Below are 17,524 nucleotides of genomic sequence, written 5' to 3' on the forward strand. Positions count from 1 at the left end.
ATGGTTGATACGGTGAAGGAGTGTTAATGTGAGGACACAAAGTATTGGTGGTGTTGACTGCGCCTAACCACGAGGTGGCACTGCGCTCGTACTATGTAGAGCGGCTTAGACGCAGTTTCTGTTCACGGCCTCCGTGAACTACACTGATGTTTCGCATTTTACACGTGCCGACATTTGAGTAAAGTCAGGACTACCATACCTTCACTTTGGCAAAATAATAAAATAAAAATCATGAATGTTATGGACAGGTGAGCTTTTTAACAGGGGTCACCAATTCAGACCGCCATCAGAATATGTGACGGGTAATAGTACATGGAGATTGAACTATTGTACTATTGTCACCTGTCACATTCTGATGGCGGCTGTCTGAATTGGTGACCCGTTAATCATGAATGAGATGGACAGGTGAGCTTTTTATTTTATTTGCCAAAGTGAAGGAATAGTAAGCCTGACTTTACTCAAAGGTCGGCACGAGTAAAATGCTGTAAAGAAACATTCTTATTTAAGAAACCATGAAATGTAATTACAAGCATCTGTCATGGCATCAGCGTAGTGTAGCGTTTGTGTGAATAGAACCTGAACCTGTTCTGTGGTCACAGAACTCATAACACCTGTTGGATCTCCTTAATCCGGTTACCGTAAACCCCGTGCACGATACTGTTTATCTACATACAGCCACGAGCAGAGAAAAGCGCTGTGGAACATTATCCGTGATTCGATCCTACAGTTTCATCAATCATGGCTCTTTAATTAATGAAAAGTTGTAACAGTCGGTGTAAGTTCGGTAAAGTTGGGATTAGGCTGACCGGCCGCGTGAGGCGCAGCTGAAGCGCAGACACACCGTAACCGGTCTCGGTACCGCTCGGTCCTGGAGAGGTGAAGATGGAGATCCGGCCTCACCGCTTTAAGGCGGAAGCGGCGAAAAAGCTTGCGAGGATACACCGGTAAGATCGATTGATCCAGTCATTTATTCAAACTGGATCAATCATGCGTTTATTCTGTTTAGATCAGTAATTCCTGCTGCCAAAATGACGCTGAGCCCTTATAGTCCAATGTGCTTGACCGACTCGAAAGCAGTTAAGCTAGTGCAGATACAATTAAGTTACTAGTTTTATTTTATTTAGTTAAAAATTTATTACATCCAGGATATGAAGACACTTGTAACCTATCGGGTTATAACCCTCTTGTAACCGGACATGGAGAATAGGCGCTCGTGCGTAACCGAACGTGTCTCGCGCAGTCTCTACTGCTCCTCTATAAGCGCAAAATCGCTGTTGAGTTCTTACTAAAGCAAACGAAACAAGTTTCTATTTTTGCTTTTAGTAACTGTCGGTAATAATTATTTCGCTTCCTGTAAAATACACGTTAAAGTTCGTGGTCTCAGCACACTCGCATGTCATTTAGGAGAAAGTGGAAAACGGTCCCGCTGTATGGCAGATTAATACTGGACACATTTACATTTACATTTATGGCATTTAGCAGACGCTCTTATCCAGAGCGACTTACAAAAGTGCTACACGGAATATGAATATGGATCTTCCAAAGGGCAAATATCGGCAAACTCACTGTGCATTTCAGAAGCATTTGTATACATTGTTACATATATGTAAGCTGCCATATTTATGAATAGTAGGCCTACTTAATATTATAGCAGTTTTATTGACATAGTACATAATGTAAAATTATTGTACTAAAATATAATGTCTGTTGGTACCCATACGGAAACGTTATCCAATACAATTGAGAAGCGATGTAACATTCAAATCTTGTTGCCCAATGTAAAAACCGGCGGTTTAACCAGCTTTCATTATTATTATTATAATGACACAGTCACCTTATAGATTTGTAAGGAAAACCTGAAACAAGTTTTGTTCACGCAGTCCATTCCGGTAGTTTAAATGAGGAAGTGTATTTTATAAAGTCTGTGTTTGTATGTACATCTGTGCTCCCCTCCGCTGTGACGAGGTTCTCTACGTCCATCTTAAAGATCTGAAGGGGACTGTGTCAATCCTGTCCCGAAATACATCCTCCAGAGTCGGCATCTGTCAGCTAAGGAATCTCTCTCTCTCTCACACACACACACGCTCACGTGCGATTATCCGCTTAAAGTGCTGCGTGTTCAAAAGCCCAATTCAGTACAGCGCGAGGTACGCCACTCTCCCTGCACGAGCATATTTCATGAAGTAGTCTATAGTCTCTAACAAGGTGTGTGTGCGCGCGTGTGCAGAGACGGTCTTTGCATAGAGGCGTGGCTAGGCAACTGCCTTGGGCCCCTCCCACTGCAGCCCACTGTAGGGGCCCCCTGATTAGCTGACTTATTTCTCGCATAATGTTAATGTTGATGGGCCCCCTAGCCACAACATAACACACCGGGCCACAACACAACACGCCAGGTCACAACACAACACGCTAGACCACAACACGCCACCCCTGACTCACTCGTCTCTCCAACCTACCACAACACAACACACCAGGCCACAACACAACACGCCAGGCCACAACACAACACGCTACCCCTGACTCACTCGTCTCTCCTGAGTGACGATGTCTACCTCTGGAAACAAATGCTCATAAAAATAGGCAAAAATAAAAGTATATCTCACTTCCTGTTTTAGGATCCTTGAGGAGAAACAGGACGTCGGGGAGACGGTGGAGCTGTCTGCGGAGGGACGTCCTGAGTGTGTGCAGGACAGCGAGACACCCGTGGTGGACTGCACCTGTTTCGGCCTGCCGCGCCGCTACGTTATCGCTATCCTCTGCGGTCTCGGCTTCTGCATCTCGTTTGGCATCCGGTGTAATCTGGGCGTGGCCGTCGTCAGCATGGTCAACAACCACACCGTCCACAGCGGGGAGGAGGAGCTTAACGAGGTCCATGTCTGTGCATGCTTGTGTGTGTTGTGGTTGGGGTCAACTTGGAGATGTGAAGAAAATCTAAAAATATTTTCAGTGCTTAACTCGTTGGCTAGAACAGGAACATCAAGTGGCAGGTAGGGATGGTCTATCCAGGTGTGTTTAGGCGGTGGGTGTTGCCAAGAGTTCCAGGTGTGTTTAGGCGGTGGGTGTGGCCAAGAGTTCCAGGTGTGTTTAGGTGGTGGGTGTGGCCAAGAGTTCCAGGTGTGTTTAGGCGGTGGGTGTGGCCAAGAGTTCCAGGTGTGTTTAGGCAGTGGGTGTGGCCAAGAGTTCCAGGTGTGTTTAGGCGGTGGGTGTGGCCAAGAGTTCCAGGTGTGTTTAGGCGGTGGGTGTGGCCAAGAGTTCCAGGTGTGTTTAGGTGGTGGGTGTGGCCAAGAGTTCCAGGTGTGTTTAGGCGGTGGGTGTGGCCAGGAGTTCCAGGTATGTTTAGGCGGTGGGTGTGGCCAAACTGCATTCAGCGACTGTACACAGGTTCAATGAGGTTTTGTGATTGTATGTGGTGGTATGTACCATCCAAACCTCTGACAAACATAAAACACCTGTCAGGTTATACAAACAACTTTAGGATTATACAGACAATTTTGGATTATACAAAGTATCGTGTGTCATGTGTGGTGTGTCAGTCTCTCTCTCTCTCTCTCTCTCTCTCTCTCTCTCTCTCTCTCTCTCTCTCTCTCTCTCTCAGGAAGCCCAGTTTCTCTGGGATCCACAGACAGTGGGATTGATACATGGCTCCTTTTTTTGGGGTTACATGGTCACTCAGATTCCTGGTGGATTCATTTGTCAGAAATTTGCTGCCAACAGGTCAGTCATGTACTATTGTGTTCAACTGTGTACAAACAGATTTGACGTCTTACACACAAGTTTTATTTATCCTTTATATATAACATCCCATTCAGATTGCTTCTCTTATGTTCAGTTTAACTGTGATGTTTGTAATATATTGTCATTTTGTCTTGTAGGTGTTGTGTAACTCTGTGTTGTAGGTGTTGTGTAACTCCGTGTTGTAGGTGTTGTGTAACTCTGTGTTGTAGGTGTTGTGTAACTGTGTTGTAGGTGTTGTGTAACTCTGTGTTGTAGGTGTTGTGTAACTGTGTTGTAGGTGTTGTGTAACTCCGTGTGACTGTGTGTTGTAGAGTTTTTGGTTTCGCGATTGTCACGACGTCAACGCTGAACCTTTTGATTCCATCGGCAGCACGGGCACACTACTGGTGTGTGATACTGGTGAGAGTCCTACAGGGACTGGTGGAGGTAAGCACATCTTACTGCTGTGTGTGTGTGTGTGTGTGTGTGTGTGTGTGTGTGTGTGTGTGTGTAAAAACAGAGTTTCACCCATTCTGGAGACAAGAATGTGGAGCAGGTGTAATGTTCAGTTCAGCTGCCCTCACGTTCACGTGTCCTTTAAGAAACCACGTCCTCGGACACGTGTGATTACTGATGAGACATCAGTGCTGGAACTGAAAGGAAGAGGTTGACAGATTTATCTCCATTATTGTCAAAACCAGCAATGCTAGCACTATGGTTTAATATATGCACTATATTTGTAGTTACAATTGATTTCTATTCATTTAAATTTTTGTTTTGATTATTTTTTCATTTTAATTTTTGCGGCATCATGTGACAAAATATCTGCACAAATGTTTTGGTTGTCATTTGGAACAGATTATTGTAGATTAACATCATAACAATGTTAAAGGTGAACTTAGTTATTTGTAATTACATTATTAATAATTTTTTTAGAATCATTGAGACACAGGGCACAGTGCACAGAAAAGCCGCTTTATTGGACTAACAGTAGCGTTGGATTAGCAGTAGCGTTGTAGCGCTGGATTAGCAGTAGCGCTGGATTAGCAGTAGTGCTATAGCATCAGTAGATGGAGAAAAAAAAAAAAACGATACACATGCCAGAAGCCAGACAACAACTGATCAAGATCAAAGATCAAGACACGTTACATGTTACAGATGTGTTTACTTATTAAGAATTATATTATTCACATATTTTTGATACATTAACATACATGTTGAAGCTGTACGTCGTTTGTAATTATTTGTGTATTTTAGACACAGTAACATTCTTTAAGTTATTTAAATAGTTGAATTAAGGAAGATAATAGGATTTGAGTTAGTGTAGGCCTAACTTTTCCACATATGACATCACATCCTGTTCTGTATTCCTGTTAAAGGGGGTGTCGTACCCAGCATGCCATGGGATCTGGGCCAAATGGGCTCCGCCGCTGGAGAGAAGCAGATTGGCTACAACAGCTTTCTGTGGTGAGGTCATAGTTCTCTCTGATGTTTCTATGGTGAGGTCATAGTTCTCTCTGATGATTCTATGGTGAGGTCATAGTTCTCTCTGTTTTTCTGCTGTGAGGTCATAGTTCTCTGTTTTTCTGCTGTGAGGTCATAGTTCTCTCTGTTTTTCTGCTGTGAGGTCATAGTTCTCTCTCTTTTTCTGCTGTGAGGTCATAGTTCTCTCTCTTTTTCTGCTGTGAGGTCATAGTTCTCTCTGTTTTTTCTGCTGTGAGGTCATAGTTCTCTCTGATATTTCTATAGTGAGGTCATAGTTCCATCTCTCACCCCTGAAGCCCCTTCACACAGTCAACATTCATTTGCATGCTCATCTTCACCTGGTCTCTCTGGGGTTTCTGTGGTGAGGTCATATTTCTCAGGTGTTTCTGTAGTGAGGTCATAATTCTGTAGTGTTTCTATGGTAAGGTCAAAGCTCTCTCTCTGGTGATTCTGTGGTGAGGTCATAGTTCTCTCTCAGGTGTAGTTTTCTCTGGGTTGATGGAACAGTGTAAAGGGCTGTCTCAGTATAGACCAGGGGTACTCAACTAAATTTTTCTGCGGCCCAATTTTGGCAGATAGCTGTGACCTGAGGTTCGGGGCGACGGGGTTTGGCGAACGTAAGTTGTTGAGCGGGGGGGGGGGGGGGGGGGGGGTGGGGGGGGGTGGTTAATCAGGAATAAGATTGGGCCCGGACAGGACTGCGTTCGGGCCCGGATCCGGACCGCGGTCCGCCAGTTGAGTACCTCTGGTATAGACACTGTACAACTCTGAACATGCACACAAAAATGTAGGTTCAGGCTTGTATGTGGGGGCTGTGGGGTTAACTGGCTGTGTTAACTGTGTTCAGGCTCGTATGCGGGGGCTGTGGGGTTAACTGGCTGTGTTAACTGTGTTCAGGCTCGTATGTTGGGGCTGTGGGGTTAACTGGCTGTGTTAACTGTGTTCAGGCTCGTATGCGGGGGCTGTGGGGTTAACTGGCTGTGTTAACTGTGTTCAGGCTCGTATGCGGGGGCTGTGGTTGCCATGCCCCTGGCTGGAGTGTTAGTGCAGTACTCTGGCTGGGCCTCTGTTTTCTATGTGTACGGTGAGTCAAACACATGTGAGTACACAGAGAGAAACATTCATATTATATATACAGTTTGATATAATATCCTGAATGTTTTACATTTACATAGGTAGTGTGGTCTTTTATGCACGTCTATCAGTTCCTAATTATTATAACAACATGGTGCAAACTAGTCACTGCTAGTCAATAGACACTTAAAAAGCCATTTAAGTCAGACATGGAAACAGCACCAGGATACAAAACATGAACAGGACAAGAACCATAACACAGCTAAACAGGTTAACAGAGAACACCACACTAGAATACTCTACCACACATTGAACTCCACAATTCAGAGAACACTACCAAACATCAAACAATGCAATTAATGGAAAACCTTGACTTCTTCAGAAATATCCTCTCTCTCTCTCTCTCTCTCTCTCTCTCTCTCACTCTCACTCTCACTCACTCTCTTACTGTCTGTCTGTCTCTCTCTCACTCTCCCTGTATTTCTCTCTTTCTCTTTCTCTGGGTCTTTAGGTAGTTTTGGGATCTGTTGGTATTTGTTTTGGATTATGGTGTCATTTGAGAGTCCAGCCAGTCATCCTACCATTTCTGCTGAGGAGAGGAAATACATTGAGGAGTCGATTGGAGAGTCTGCACACCTTGCCAGCCCACTGACGGTACACACACATGCACACGTACACACATGCACACGTACACACATGCACATGTACACACATGCACACGTACACACATGCACACGTACACACCTGCACATGTACACACATGCACATGTACACACATGCTTACATACACACATGCACACGTACACACATGCACACGTACACACCTGCACATGTACACACATGCACATGTACACACATGCACACGTACACACATGCACACGTACACACATGCACACGTACACACCTGCACACGTACACACATGCACATGTACACACATGCACACGTACACACATGCACAGGTGCACACGTACACACGTACACACATGCACACGTACACACATGTACACACATGCTTACATACACACATACATGTACACACATGCACTTACACATGCCTACACATACATGCTTACACATACACACACACATACAAGGGCATACAAACACACCCTTACATAAACACACATGCATGCTTGCACTCATGCATGCTCACAAATGTGTTTACACACATGATTACACACATAAGTACTTGTACACACACTTGCACGCATGCTTACGTACACACTTTGGTAAGCAAAAATATTCTTATGAACAGTGTTCATTGAAAGTTTCTGTATCACATGGTGATGATGATGATGGTGATTGTGATGATGAAGGTGGAAAGGACATAACCATGGTACACACACTGGGGCGTAACCATGGTGCACGCACTGGGGCGTAACTATGGTGCACGCACCGGGGCGTCACCATGGTACACAAACATACAGCTCATACAGTTGAAACCTCCAATAAAAATGTACTTCAAATCTCTGAATAAGTAATCAGCAGTTCCAGCACATCTCCTCATCTGTAAATGTGTGTGTGTGTGTGTGTGTGTGTGTGTGTGTGTGCAGGGCCGTGCAGAGACCTTTGGAGGGGCAGGTGCTCAAAGTGAAAAGGGGGCACATGGAGCACAAATTTGAAACACCATACAGAAACATACCTTGAAATATAACAGTTTGATTTGTAGCAACCCTTATTCATAAATAATATAACATGGAATCACAACATACCATATTATTGTCCACATCTCATATCTTTGATAGAGGGCAAAAGTAGTCTATATCTATAGTCTATATTTACCTGATTGAGTACATTGAACAGCTACTGTTGAGGGGGTTGGTGGAGACGCTGTATTGTTCTGATATTGAAGTGACTAAAAAGAGCATGGGAGAGATAGTGGCTGATTAAAATAAGCGTAATGTGATCATGATAAGATGCAAAGATAACTAAGATTAAACATGGCGCACTGTGACCTGCCATACGGCTGATTGTTTGTAGGAGATTCTGTGCTGAGAAAGGATACAGCAGGCTGACTGAACTAAACAGATCAAGTTGCACATTCGTAAAAAGAAAGGGGAACATTAATGGGAGGACAAGAATAAAAGAGGGGTGGAGGTACAGCCTATATCCACTAAGCTATAATTCAAGCTCTGCATTAATTTAGGACATAGAAAGATAATGTATTAAGTTGAATTCAGATCCCCATTAGACACTGGACTGTTTAACTGTGGCTTCTCTTCCTGGAGTCCTTGGACAAAAATGGAACAATTCTTACACCTCTTTATTTTAATTTCACAGCTGTAGTTTTGGTTTCTAAAAAACAAATGCAACCATTTGTTTTGACACAAACATGACTTCAACATGTAATGTTCCATCCTGTTTTTATTAATTGATACTCATAAACTCATGTATAAACTTAACATTTTTAATGGGAGAAAGAGAATAGAGGAAGGGTGTGTGTGTGTGTGTGTGTCTCTCTCTCTCTCTCTCTCTCTCTCTCAGCAGACAACAGACACTTTTTTTTGTTTTTTGGCGGTCGTGGTAATTTTTAAAGTAGTCCGGTAATAAAACGCACCCCGCCATTCCTGAATTTTCACCCGCGACTGACTTTTCAAACAAGCCCAATTTGGCGGTAAAACCGCGAACCTGGCAACATACATATACACACACAGTGACAGGCACACTGTAACTCGTGAGAGTGTGTGTAGAGTCTCACACACACAGAATGCTGCTAACTTCACTAACTTTGTCAGTTATCTTGCAAGAAAACAATGTGGCGTGCACAAACAAATACCACGGCAAAACCTACCTACCGGACCGTTAGCTGTTCTCTCTCCGTATCTAGAGTTAGCAGCTTAGTAGCGCCTAGGTCACGTGCTGACGTCACGTAAAGTCAGGAGGGCACGTAAGGGTCAATGTGAATCAACGTGATTCACATGTGAATGGTGATTATTATTATTATTATTATTATTATTATTATTATTATGCCACACAGACAGACTTTCACACATACAAAAATTGACAAAAGGGCACTTTGGGCAGAAAGGGCCAAAGGGGCAGGTGCTCCAGCACCCTCCGCCCCCCCCTCTGCACGTGCCTGTGTGTGTGTGTGTGTGTGTGTGCGTGTACTTTAGGTTGCTAACGCAAACACAATATTTCCGAGGGTCAATGGGGAGACTGGACTGGGGTAATAAGGACGAGTGTTCTCCGGTGGTTTTGATAGTGGTGTTTGTGTAGGTAGTAATGGTGATTTTAGTGCTGATGATGGTATTCATGATAGGGAAGATGTTATGATAGTGAAGGCGTTGGTGGTGGAGATGGTTCTGATGGCATTGATGGTACTGATGGTGGTGATGATGGTTATTATGCTAGTGAAGTTATTAGTGTTGATGTTCATGGTGTGGTGTTGTGGTGGTGAACTGTGGGGGTGATGGCAGTGATGATAATGGTGGTGTTGGTGGTGGTGATGGTTATTATGGCAATGATGGTGATGGTTATTATGGTGATGGTGGTGGTGATGATTATGGTGATGGTTATTATGGTGGTGATGGTTATGGTGATGATTATTATGGTGATGGTTATGATGGTGATGGTGGTGGTGGTTATTATGGTGATGGTGGTGATGGTTATTATGGTGATGGTGGTTATTATGGTGATGGTGGTGATGGTGATGGTTATTGTGGTGATGGTGGTGGTGGTTATTATGGTGGTGGTTATTATGGTGATGGTGGTGGTTATTATGGTGATGGTGGTGGTGGTGGTTATTATGGTGATGGTGGTGATGGTTATTATGGTGATGGTGGTGATGGTTATTATGGTGATGGTGGTGGTGGTTATTATGGTGATGGTGGTGATGGTTATTATGGTGATGGTGGTGGTGGTTATTATGGTGATGGTGGTGGTGGTTATTATGGTGATGGTGGTGATGGTTATTATGGTGATTATGGTGGTGGTTATTATGGTGATGGTGGTGGTGGTTATTATGGTGATGGTGGTGATGGTTATTATGGTGATGGTGGTGGTGGTTATTATGGTGATGGTGGTGATGGTTATTATGGTGGTGATGGTTATTATGGTGATGGTGGTGGTGGTTATTATGGTGATGGTGGTGGTGGTTATTATGGTGATGGTGGTGATGGTTATTATGGTGATGGTGGTGATGGTTATTATGGTGGTGATGGTTATTATGGTGATGGTGGTGATGGTGATTATGGTAATGGTGGTGATGGTTATTATGGTGGTGATGGTTATGGTGATTATGGTGGTGGTCATTATGGTGATGGTGGTGATGGTTATTATGGTGGTGATGGTTATGGTGATTATGGTGGTGGTGGTGGTGGTTATTATGGTGGTGATGGTTATGGTGATTATGGTGGTGGTTATTATGGTGGTGGTGGTTATTATGGTGATGGTGGTTATTATGGTGATGGTGGTGGTGGTTATTATGGTGATGGTGGTGATGGTTATTATGGTGGTGATGGTTATGGTGATTATGGTGGTGGTTATTATGGTGGTGGTGGTGGTTGTTATTATGGTGATGGTGGTGATGGTTATTATGGTGGTGGTGATTATGGTGATGGTATGTGGTCTCTCTGTTCCTCTACAGAAGTTTAAGACCCCGTGGCGTCAGTTCTTCACCTCCATGCCGGTCTACGCCATCATCGTGGCCAACTTCTGTCGCAGCTGGACCTTCTACCTGCTGCTGATCAGCCAGCCCGCGTACTTTGAGGAGGTGTTCGGATTTGAGATCAGCAAGGTGCCACATGCACGCACGCACACACACACACACACACACACACACACACACACACACACACACACACACACACACACACACACACACTCTCCATCTCTACTTTCTCTTCAATGGCAGGTGGGTTTTGTCTCTGCGCTACCTCACCTGGTGATGACCATCGTCGTGCCCATCGGGGGTCAGCTGGCCGATTACCTGCGCTGCCACAACATCATGAGCACCACCACCGTGCGCAAGCTGATGAACTGTGCAGGTGAGTCCAGTCGCCATGGCACCTGTACCCCTCACCTGCCTGTGTCACACGCGCACGCACGCACGCACGCACGCACACACACACACACACACACACACCCACGCACGCACACACACACACGCACGCACGCGCGCGCACGCACGCACGCACGCACGCACGCACACATACCCACACACACACACACACACACACACACACACACACACACACACGTTAATGTCACTTTTCTGTTTGTATGGTTGAGTTGTGTCATCCTGAGGAGGAAAGGTTCTCTTTTTTTATTCCTCTTGACATTTCTATCTCTCAGCCTCAGTGTGTTGCTCTGACCTTTGACCTCTGACCTGCTCTATTGGGGCTTGTGTGCGTGTGTGTGAGTGTTTGTGTGTGCGTGCTTGTGCGTGCATGCGTGTGTGTGTGTGTGTGTGTGTGTGTGTGAGTAGGGTTTGGAATGGAGGCAACTTTCCTGCTGGTGGTCGGCTTTTCCCACACTAAGGGTGTGGCCATCTCTTTCCTCATCTTAGCTGTGGGATTCAGTGGCTTTGCCATCTCAGGTAAGCTCTGTGTGTGTGTGTGTGTGTGTGTGTGTGTGTGTGTGTGTGTGTGTGTGCACAATTATCACATTAAGAATTCACTTTATGAACTTGATTTTATGAATCAATCAGAATGATAAACAAAATATGACAAAGTCTATTAACATTGAAGTTGTTAGGCCTGTTTAAAATGTAATAATTTTTTAATAATATTTTTAGTACTTAGAATTTGTTCATAATTCTCCCATCCCTGTACTATACAAAGCAATGTATTGAGACTGTGACAAGGCTCAACTGGGGACATTTACTAAAAAATGTTTATTCTTGAAGGTCTGTAAGGAGCTTAAAGGGCTAGATATAATAAACTCTGCTGGTCCAGACAACCTCCCGCCTTATTTTCTATGCTTAGCTGCTGACATCATAGCTGAGCCAGTGGCATATATTTTTAATCTGTCTGTGCAAAAAACATAATTCCTAACATCTGGAAATCAGCTTTTGTTCTACCTTTACTGAAAGGTGGGGATCCCACGGCTTTAAATAACTACAGGCCCATTTCGAAACTATGTCCTAATGATGTAATTGAAGCTCTAGACACAAAGGATTATTGTGCTGCCCTTTTTGTTGATTTATCTAAAGCTTTTGACACAGTTGATCATGAGATTTTATGCCAAAGGCTTTTAGATATTGGGTTTACTGAGCAGGATATGGGCTGTATACTTAACTGACCGAAAGCAGTGTGTACAATATGGGGGTCAGACTTCCAGTTTTTTAGAAATCTCCAGGGGTGTCCCTCAAGGTTCAGTTTTAGGCCCAACTCTTTTTATTATTTATATTAATAATCTGGCCCATGATCTTGCAAATGCATCTGTGCACTTCTATGCTGATGACACTGTAATTTATTGTCATGCAAAATCAGTTGCTCTTGTTTTTAAGTACCTTCAGTCCGCTTTTAAAACCATTCAGTCACAGTTATTACAGTTTTGCCTGGTTATAAATGCAAAAAAAATGAAGGGAATGTTTGTTTCGAACCTTCTCCCTTACCCACTATTACCATTGCACAAGGACTGCAAATTGATTTTGTAACATCATATACATACCTTGGCATCACTATTGATGAGAATTTGACTTTTATCCTCCACATTGAATGTCTTCTGCAATTTGGTTTCTTTTTTAGGAATAAGTCCTGTTTTTCTTTTACAGCTAGGAAGCAGTTGGTTTCGGCTACCTTTTAAATTAGGATAGATTACGGAGATGTAATATATATGAATGCCTCTGCCTCATCGCTACTTATGTTGGACGCTGCTTACCATGGGGCCATTAGATTTATTACAGGTGCGAGATCCCTTACTCACCACTATACCTTATACCCCTTGGTAAACTGGCCCTCCTTACATAACCGCAGGCTTTTACATTTTTACTTATTTATTTATAAATCTATTCTTAATCTGGCACCATCTTACCTCTTTACAGTTTTATCTGGTAAAGTGCAATGTTACAGCCTTCGCTCCCAGGATTTTATCTCTTTTAGTGTTCCTTTGGTGCGGACCGAGCTTGGTAAAAAGGCGTTTTCCTTTTCCGGTCCCTCCAGCTGGAACTTGCTTCAAAAGGAATTGAAGCTGTCTAGTCTGGTCACACTTAGGGATATTAAAGCTCTGCTGAAAGTTTTGGAGAATAGATTTATAGATACCTGCACATACAATTATTAACCTGTACAAATATGCTGTTTTATGAATATTAGTTATTTAGTTACTGTTAATTTTATTGTGTCTTAAATGTAATGTTATATCTTGTATGTTATGTTTTATGAACAATATGTATATTATTTAAATGTTATTCTATCTTGGCTTAATTGTTGTTTTATATTGTATTAGAAACGGGTCTCTCTTGTAAATGAGACGTCAAGTCTCAATTGGACAACCTGTATAAGTAAAGGTCTAAATTAAAAAAAATTATACATTGCAGTATTGGTCAGCTGTGAAAGTGTACATTATCATATTTGTAGCACATAAGTAGGTACAAAAGTGTTATCATAATATTTGTGCTGATAATATAGCATGGGCATAGATGTTACATCTTGACATGTTATACTGCTAATGTGCAAATCTTTTTTGTTATACCAATAAACAGATTTTTTTTTTCCTTTAGAAAGAGGATTTTGTCTTTTCCAGACAGAACATCACAGGAGTTGTCTGTGTTAACAGTACCTGGAGTTACCTTAGGGTTTAGGTTTAAGGGGTTAGTGTTAAGGTGTAATAATTTAGGGGTTAGGAGTTGCACTGTAAGGGTAAGGGTGTGTTCTCTCTCTTCCTGCAGGGTTTAATGTGAATCATTTGGACATAGCCCCGCGATATGCCAGCATCCTCATGGGTATCTCTAATGGTGTGGGCACTTTATCAGGCATGGTGTGTCCTCTTATTGTAGGAGCCATGACAAAACATAAGGTATGCGCACACACACACACACACACACACACTAAAAGTAGGGTTTAGTCCTGGTGCAGGGACTAAACATTGAATTCCATGCTGTGTTCTAATATCAATTGTGTATCCCATTCTAATATCCCATGATGCTGTGTGGTTCTGTCTGTCGCATCCATCTTCATGACTGTCAATCTCTCATTTATTCTCTCATAGAATGCAAGCTAACCGTCTTCATTCATTCATCTTTCCATCATTCATTCATTCCTTTCTCACTTTTCTCATTGCTGTGTCTCCTCTTATAACCCTTCCTGTCTTTTCTCCTCTCCTTTCTAATCACCTCCTCTATACACCTCCTCTCCCCTCTCCCCCCTCCTCCTCCTCCCCTCCTCCTCCCCTCCCCCTCCTCCTCTCCTCCTTCTCTCCCCCTTCCTCCTCCTCCCCCTTCCTCCCCCTCCTCCTCCTCCCCTCCTCCTCCTCCCCCTCCTCCTCCTCCCCTCCTCCTCTCCTCCTTCTCTCCCCTCCCCTCCTCCTCCTCCTCCTACTCCCCTCCTCCATCTCTAGACTCGTGAAGAGTGGCAGTACGTATTTCTCATTGCTGCTTTGGTTCATTATGCTGGTGTGATCTTCTATGGTGTGTAACTCCATGGCTTTCATTCTTTCCATCTCTCTCTCTCTCTCTCTCTCTCTCTCTCTCTCTCTGTCTCTTTGTTTCTCTCTCCCTGGCCCCTATATTATGTTTATTTCAAAACATTACATGTTACAGCATCTGTTATTTCATTTTATTTTTATTTTTATTTGTAGCATTCAGTCGATTATTTGTTTTCACAACAGTGTAAATTCTGGGAGTGACTGATGTTATCATGAAAACGATGTCACAGGTTAAAACGATTGTCAATGATGGTTAATAACATCATAGCAGAAGTATTGATGTATATTCAATGATGTCACAGGTTTGTTCGCATCTGGAGAGAAGCAGCCATGGGCAGAGCCAGAGAACACCAGCGAAGAGAAATGTGGCATTCTGGGAGAGGATGAGCTAGCAAATGAGACGGAGGAACTGTATCAAACAGGTGGCGGCTACGGAGCGACCAGCCAATCAAGTGATCGCAGTGACGTCTCTGAGTGGGACAAAACAGAGGGGTTTGTCCAGCCTGTTGAGACAAACGGCTACAGACAGTGAAATATGGAAGAGAGAGAGAGAGAGAGAGAGAGAGAGAGAGAGAGAGAGTGAGAGAGAGAGAGAGAGAGAGAGAGAGAGAGAGAGAGAGTGAGAGAGAGAGAGGTGTGTTTTGATTGTCAGGTGCAGGTATCATTTTCTTTGGTCTAAAGCTAGTTGCTATGGGGATGAGAAATGATTGATTGTGAAAGCACAGTGACATCTGTGTATAGATCACTGTAACTGTAATGACATCTGTGTGTAGAGCAAACCTATACACTGGGCCTTGGGCACCAGTGGACATTGACCCAAATGACATTTTAATGACATTTTCACACTCTGATTTTGTACCTAATTCATCTCTCTCTCTCTCTCTCTCTCGCTCTTTCTCTCTCTCAGTTCAATTCAACAATGCTTTATTGGCATGAATGTAATAAAATACACTGTTGCCAAAGCAGTTAACAGAAAACATGGAAGCAATCACGCCAAGTCTCAGGGAAAAAGGAGGGTTTGATGTATAATGTGAGCAAACCAAAAATTTGTGACACGATCTGAATTAAGGATACAATAACCAGCAGTCAACTGGTACAAAGACAAGACGTAAACAGACAAACAAACGACCGTCAGGTGAGTGTAACGTATTGACCAGGCAGAGAGGGATCCAACTGTGGAAGAATACCGCTTTTATTTAAATTAATCACTTGCATTAGGATCATTAGCGATAGCGTTTTCTTGGGGTTGTCAGGACGGTCCAGGGTCATTACGGGGCAGCAGAGTCCAGGAGGGCAGGAGACTAGGTTTGGGGAGTGAGCAAGGGTCAGAACATGGGAGATCAAACAGGCAATGGAAACGCTCGGTATGCAGCATGTGTTGGCAATACTTCGCGATTAGGAAGTGGAATGAGAGTGTATAGGTATGGTAGAAAGGGGGCGTGGTAATGAGTGACAGGTGAGGCTGTTTCAGGGGAGATCAGGTGGCATTCCTTACAGTGAGATGGATCATAGACCCAGTCTTCCCTACATCTGATTATCTGTGTTATTTTTTAAACCCCAAAAGTCTCATCTTAATCATGCACACACACATTTGTCAGTGTGGTTTAATTTCATCTTTTAGGGTGCGGTGAGGCATATCTGGCACTGGTATAAAACCAAATGTCATTTTATATGAATATCATTGTGCACACTGTAATTGCCAGTCAATGTTTATATGATCTATCGTAGCTCAGTGTCTTCCGTAAATGTTTCTTGAGGAAATATTGCCATTGTGACATCACCATTCTACAAAAGCAAAGGAACTTCGGAACATTTAATTGTCCTGAAGGCAGAGCCAAAATGACATTGCAAGAAATCACAGATCAATCAAGTCATGGCCTTGGAAACATAAACACTGGACCACACCATGGAATTTGGAGATGGTTTACTGTTTTGCTTACTGACTTCCTTGTTTCTGTTTCTTACATAACTTTGTCAAGTGTCTAATACATGCTATAATTCAAATAACTCAAACATTTCAAAAAATTGTAAAAACATTTTTCGTCATCTCCACTGTTGGATATTTTTTTAAGTTTTAAAATTGTTTTATAACTTCAAGTTGGTTAAATGATCCAGATCTCTGTGGAACGTCTCCGTAGAATGATTAGAGAACCGTTGGCTGGATCTACTGTACCTGACAGTAATATAAAACAAGTCAAAAAGCTCTCAGCATATTTGCACCCCTCACAGTGAGCAGTTTCTCAGTTTGTGTTTTATTTTAACTGTGCTGAACACTGGTGTAGTGGTGTACACTGTCCACAAGGAGGCAGTCTGAGATTTCTACCATCCTGCAGAGTTCTAGTTCTAATAGACAAGGCTGTAATATTCAGATGCTAGAGAAGATCCTGATTAAGTAGATGAGGTGTGTTAAAGGAGGGGTGATGATGGAGGTTGTTGTGTGGTACCTGAGAATGTACCAATATACCAGCATCCACGCAGTCCTTGTTTAATAACTTTTCATTCTACATGCAAAATGCCATTTTCAGTTTGCTAAGAATCAATTATTTAAGGCATTTAAGTAATTTAATATGGCAGTGAAAATTTGGAGAAGTGTTCTATTTATTGTTAACATAGTTCACGAGACCAGTTGATATTTATGCTTAAATAATGCAGTCACAGCAGCTG

The 17,524-nt window shown here is 43.0% G+C and overlaps 1 protein-coding gene across 1 annotated transcript; it reads left to right on the forward strand.

Moving 5' to 3' along the window:
• Positions 1–736: 736 nt before the first annotated feature.
• On the forward strand, positions 737–15,372 carry slc17a7b (solute carrier family 17 member 7b). The gene is made up of 12 exons (XM_076986727.1): positions 737–944; positions 2,616–2,868; positions 3,596–3,714; positions 4,047–4,161; positions 5,094–5,181; positions 6,197–6,283; positions 6,785–6,927; positions 10,863–11,012; positions 11,130–11,262; positions 11,703–11,813; positions 14,106–14,233; positions 15,163–15,372. The coding sequence occupies exons 1-12, from the start codon at positions 883–885 to the stop codon at positions 15,250–15,252; spliced, it is 1,479 nt and encodes a 492-aa protein (XP_076842842.1). The 5' UTR covers positions 737–882; the 3' UTR covers positions 15,253–15,372.
• The last annotated feature ends 2,152 nt before the right edge of the window (positions 15,373–17,524 follow it).

The sequence above is a fragment of the Brachyhypopomus gauderio genome, unplaced genomic scaffold (genome assembly GCF_052324685.1).
Source record: "Brachyhypopomus gauderio isolate BG-103 unplaced genomic scaffold, BGAUD_0.2 sc49, whole genome shotgun sequence".
Lineage (NCBI taxonomy): Eukaryota > Metazoa > Chordata > Actinopteri > Gymnotiformes > Hypopomidae > Brachyhypopomus > Brachyhypopomus gauderio.

Coding starts and splice junctions, on each gene's coding strand:
- slc17a7b (XM_076986727.1), top strand. CDS start 883: ATGGAGATCCGGCCTCACCGCTTTAAGGCGGAAGCGGCGAAAAAGCTT. Junction 4,162..5,093: donor TCCTACAGGGACTGGTGGAG/GTAAGCACATCT, acceptor TTCCTGTTAAAG/GGGGTGTCGTACCCAGCATG. Junction 14,234..15,162: donor GAGCCATGACAAAACATAAG/GTATGCGCACAC, acceptor ATGATGTCACAG/GTTTGTTCGCATCTGGAGAG.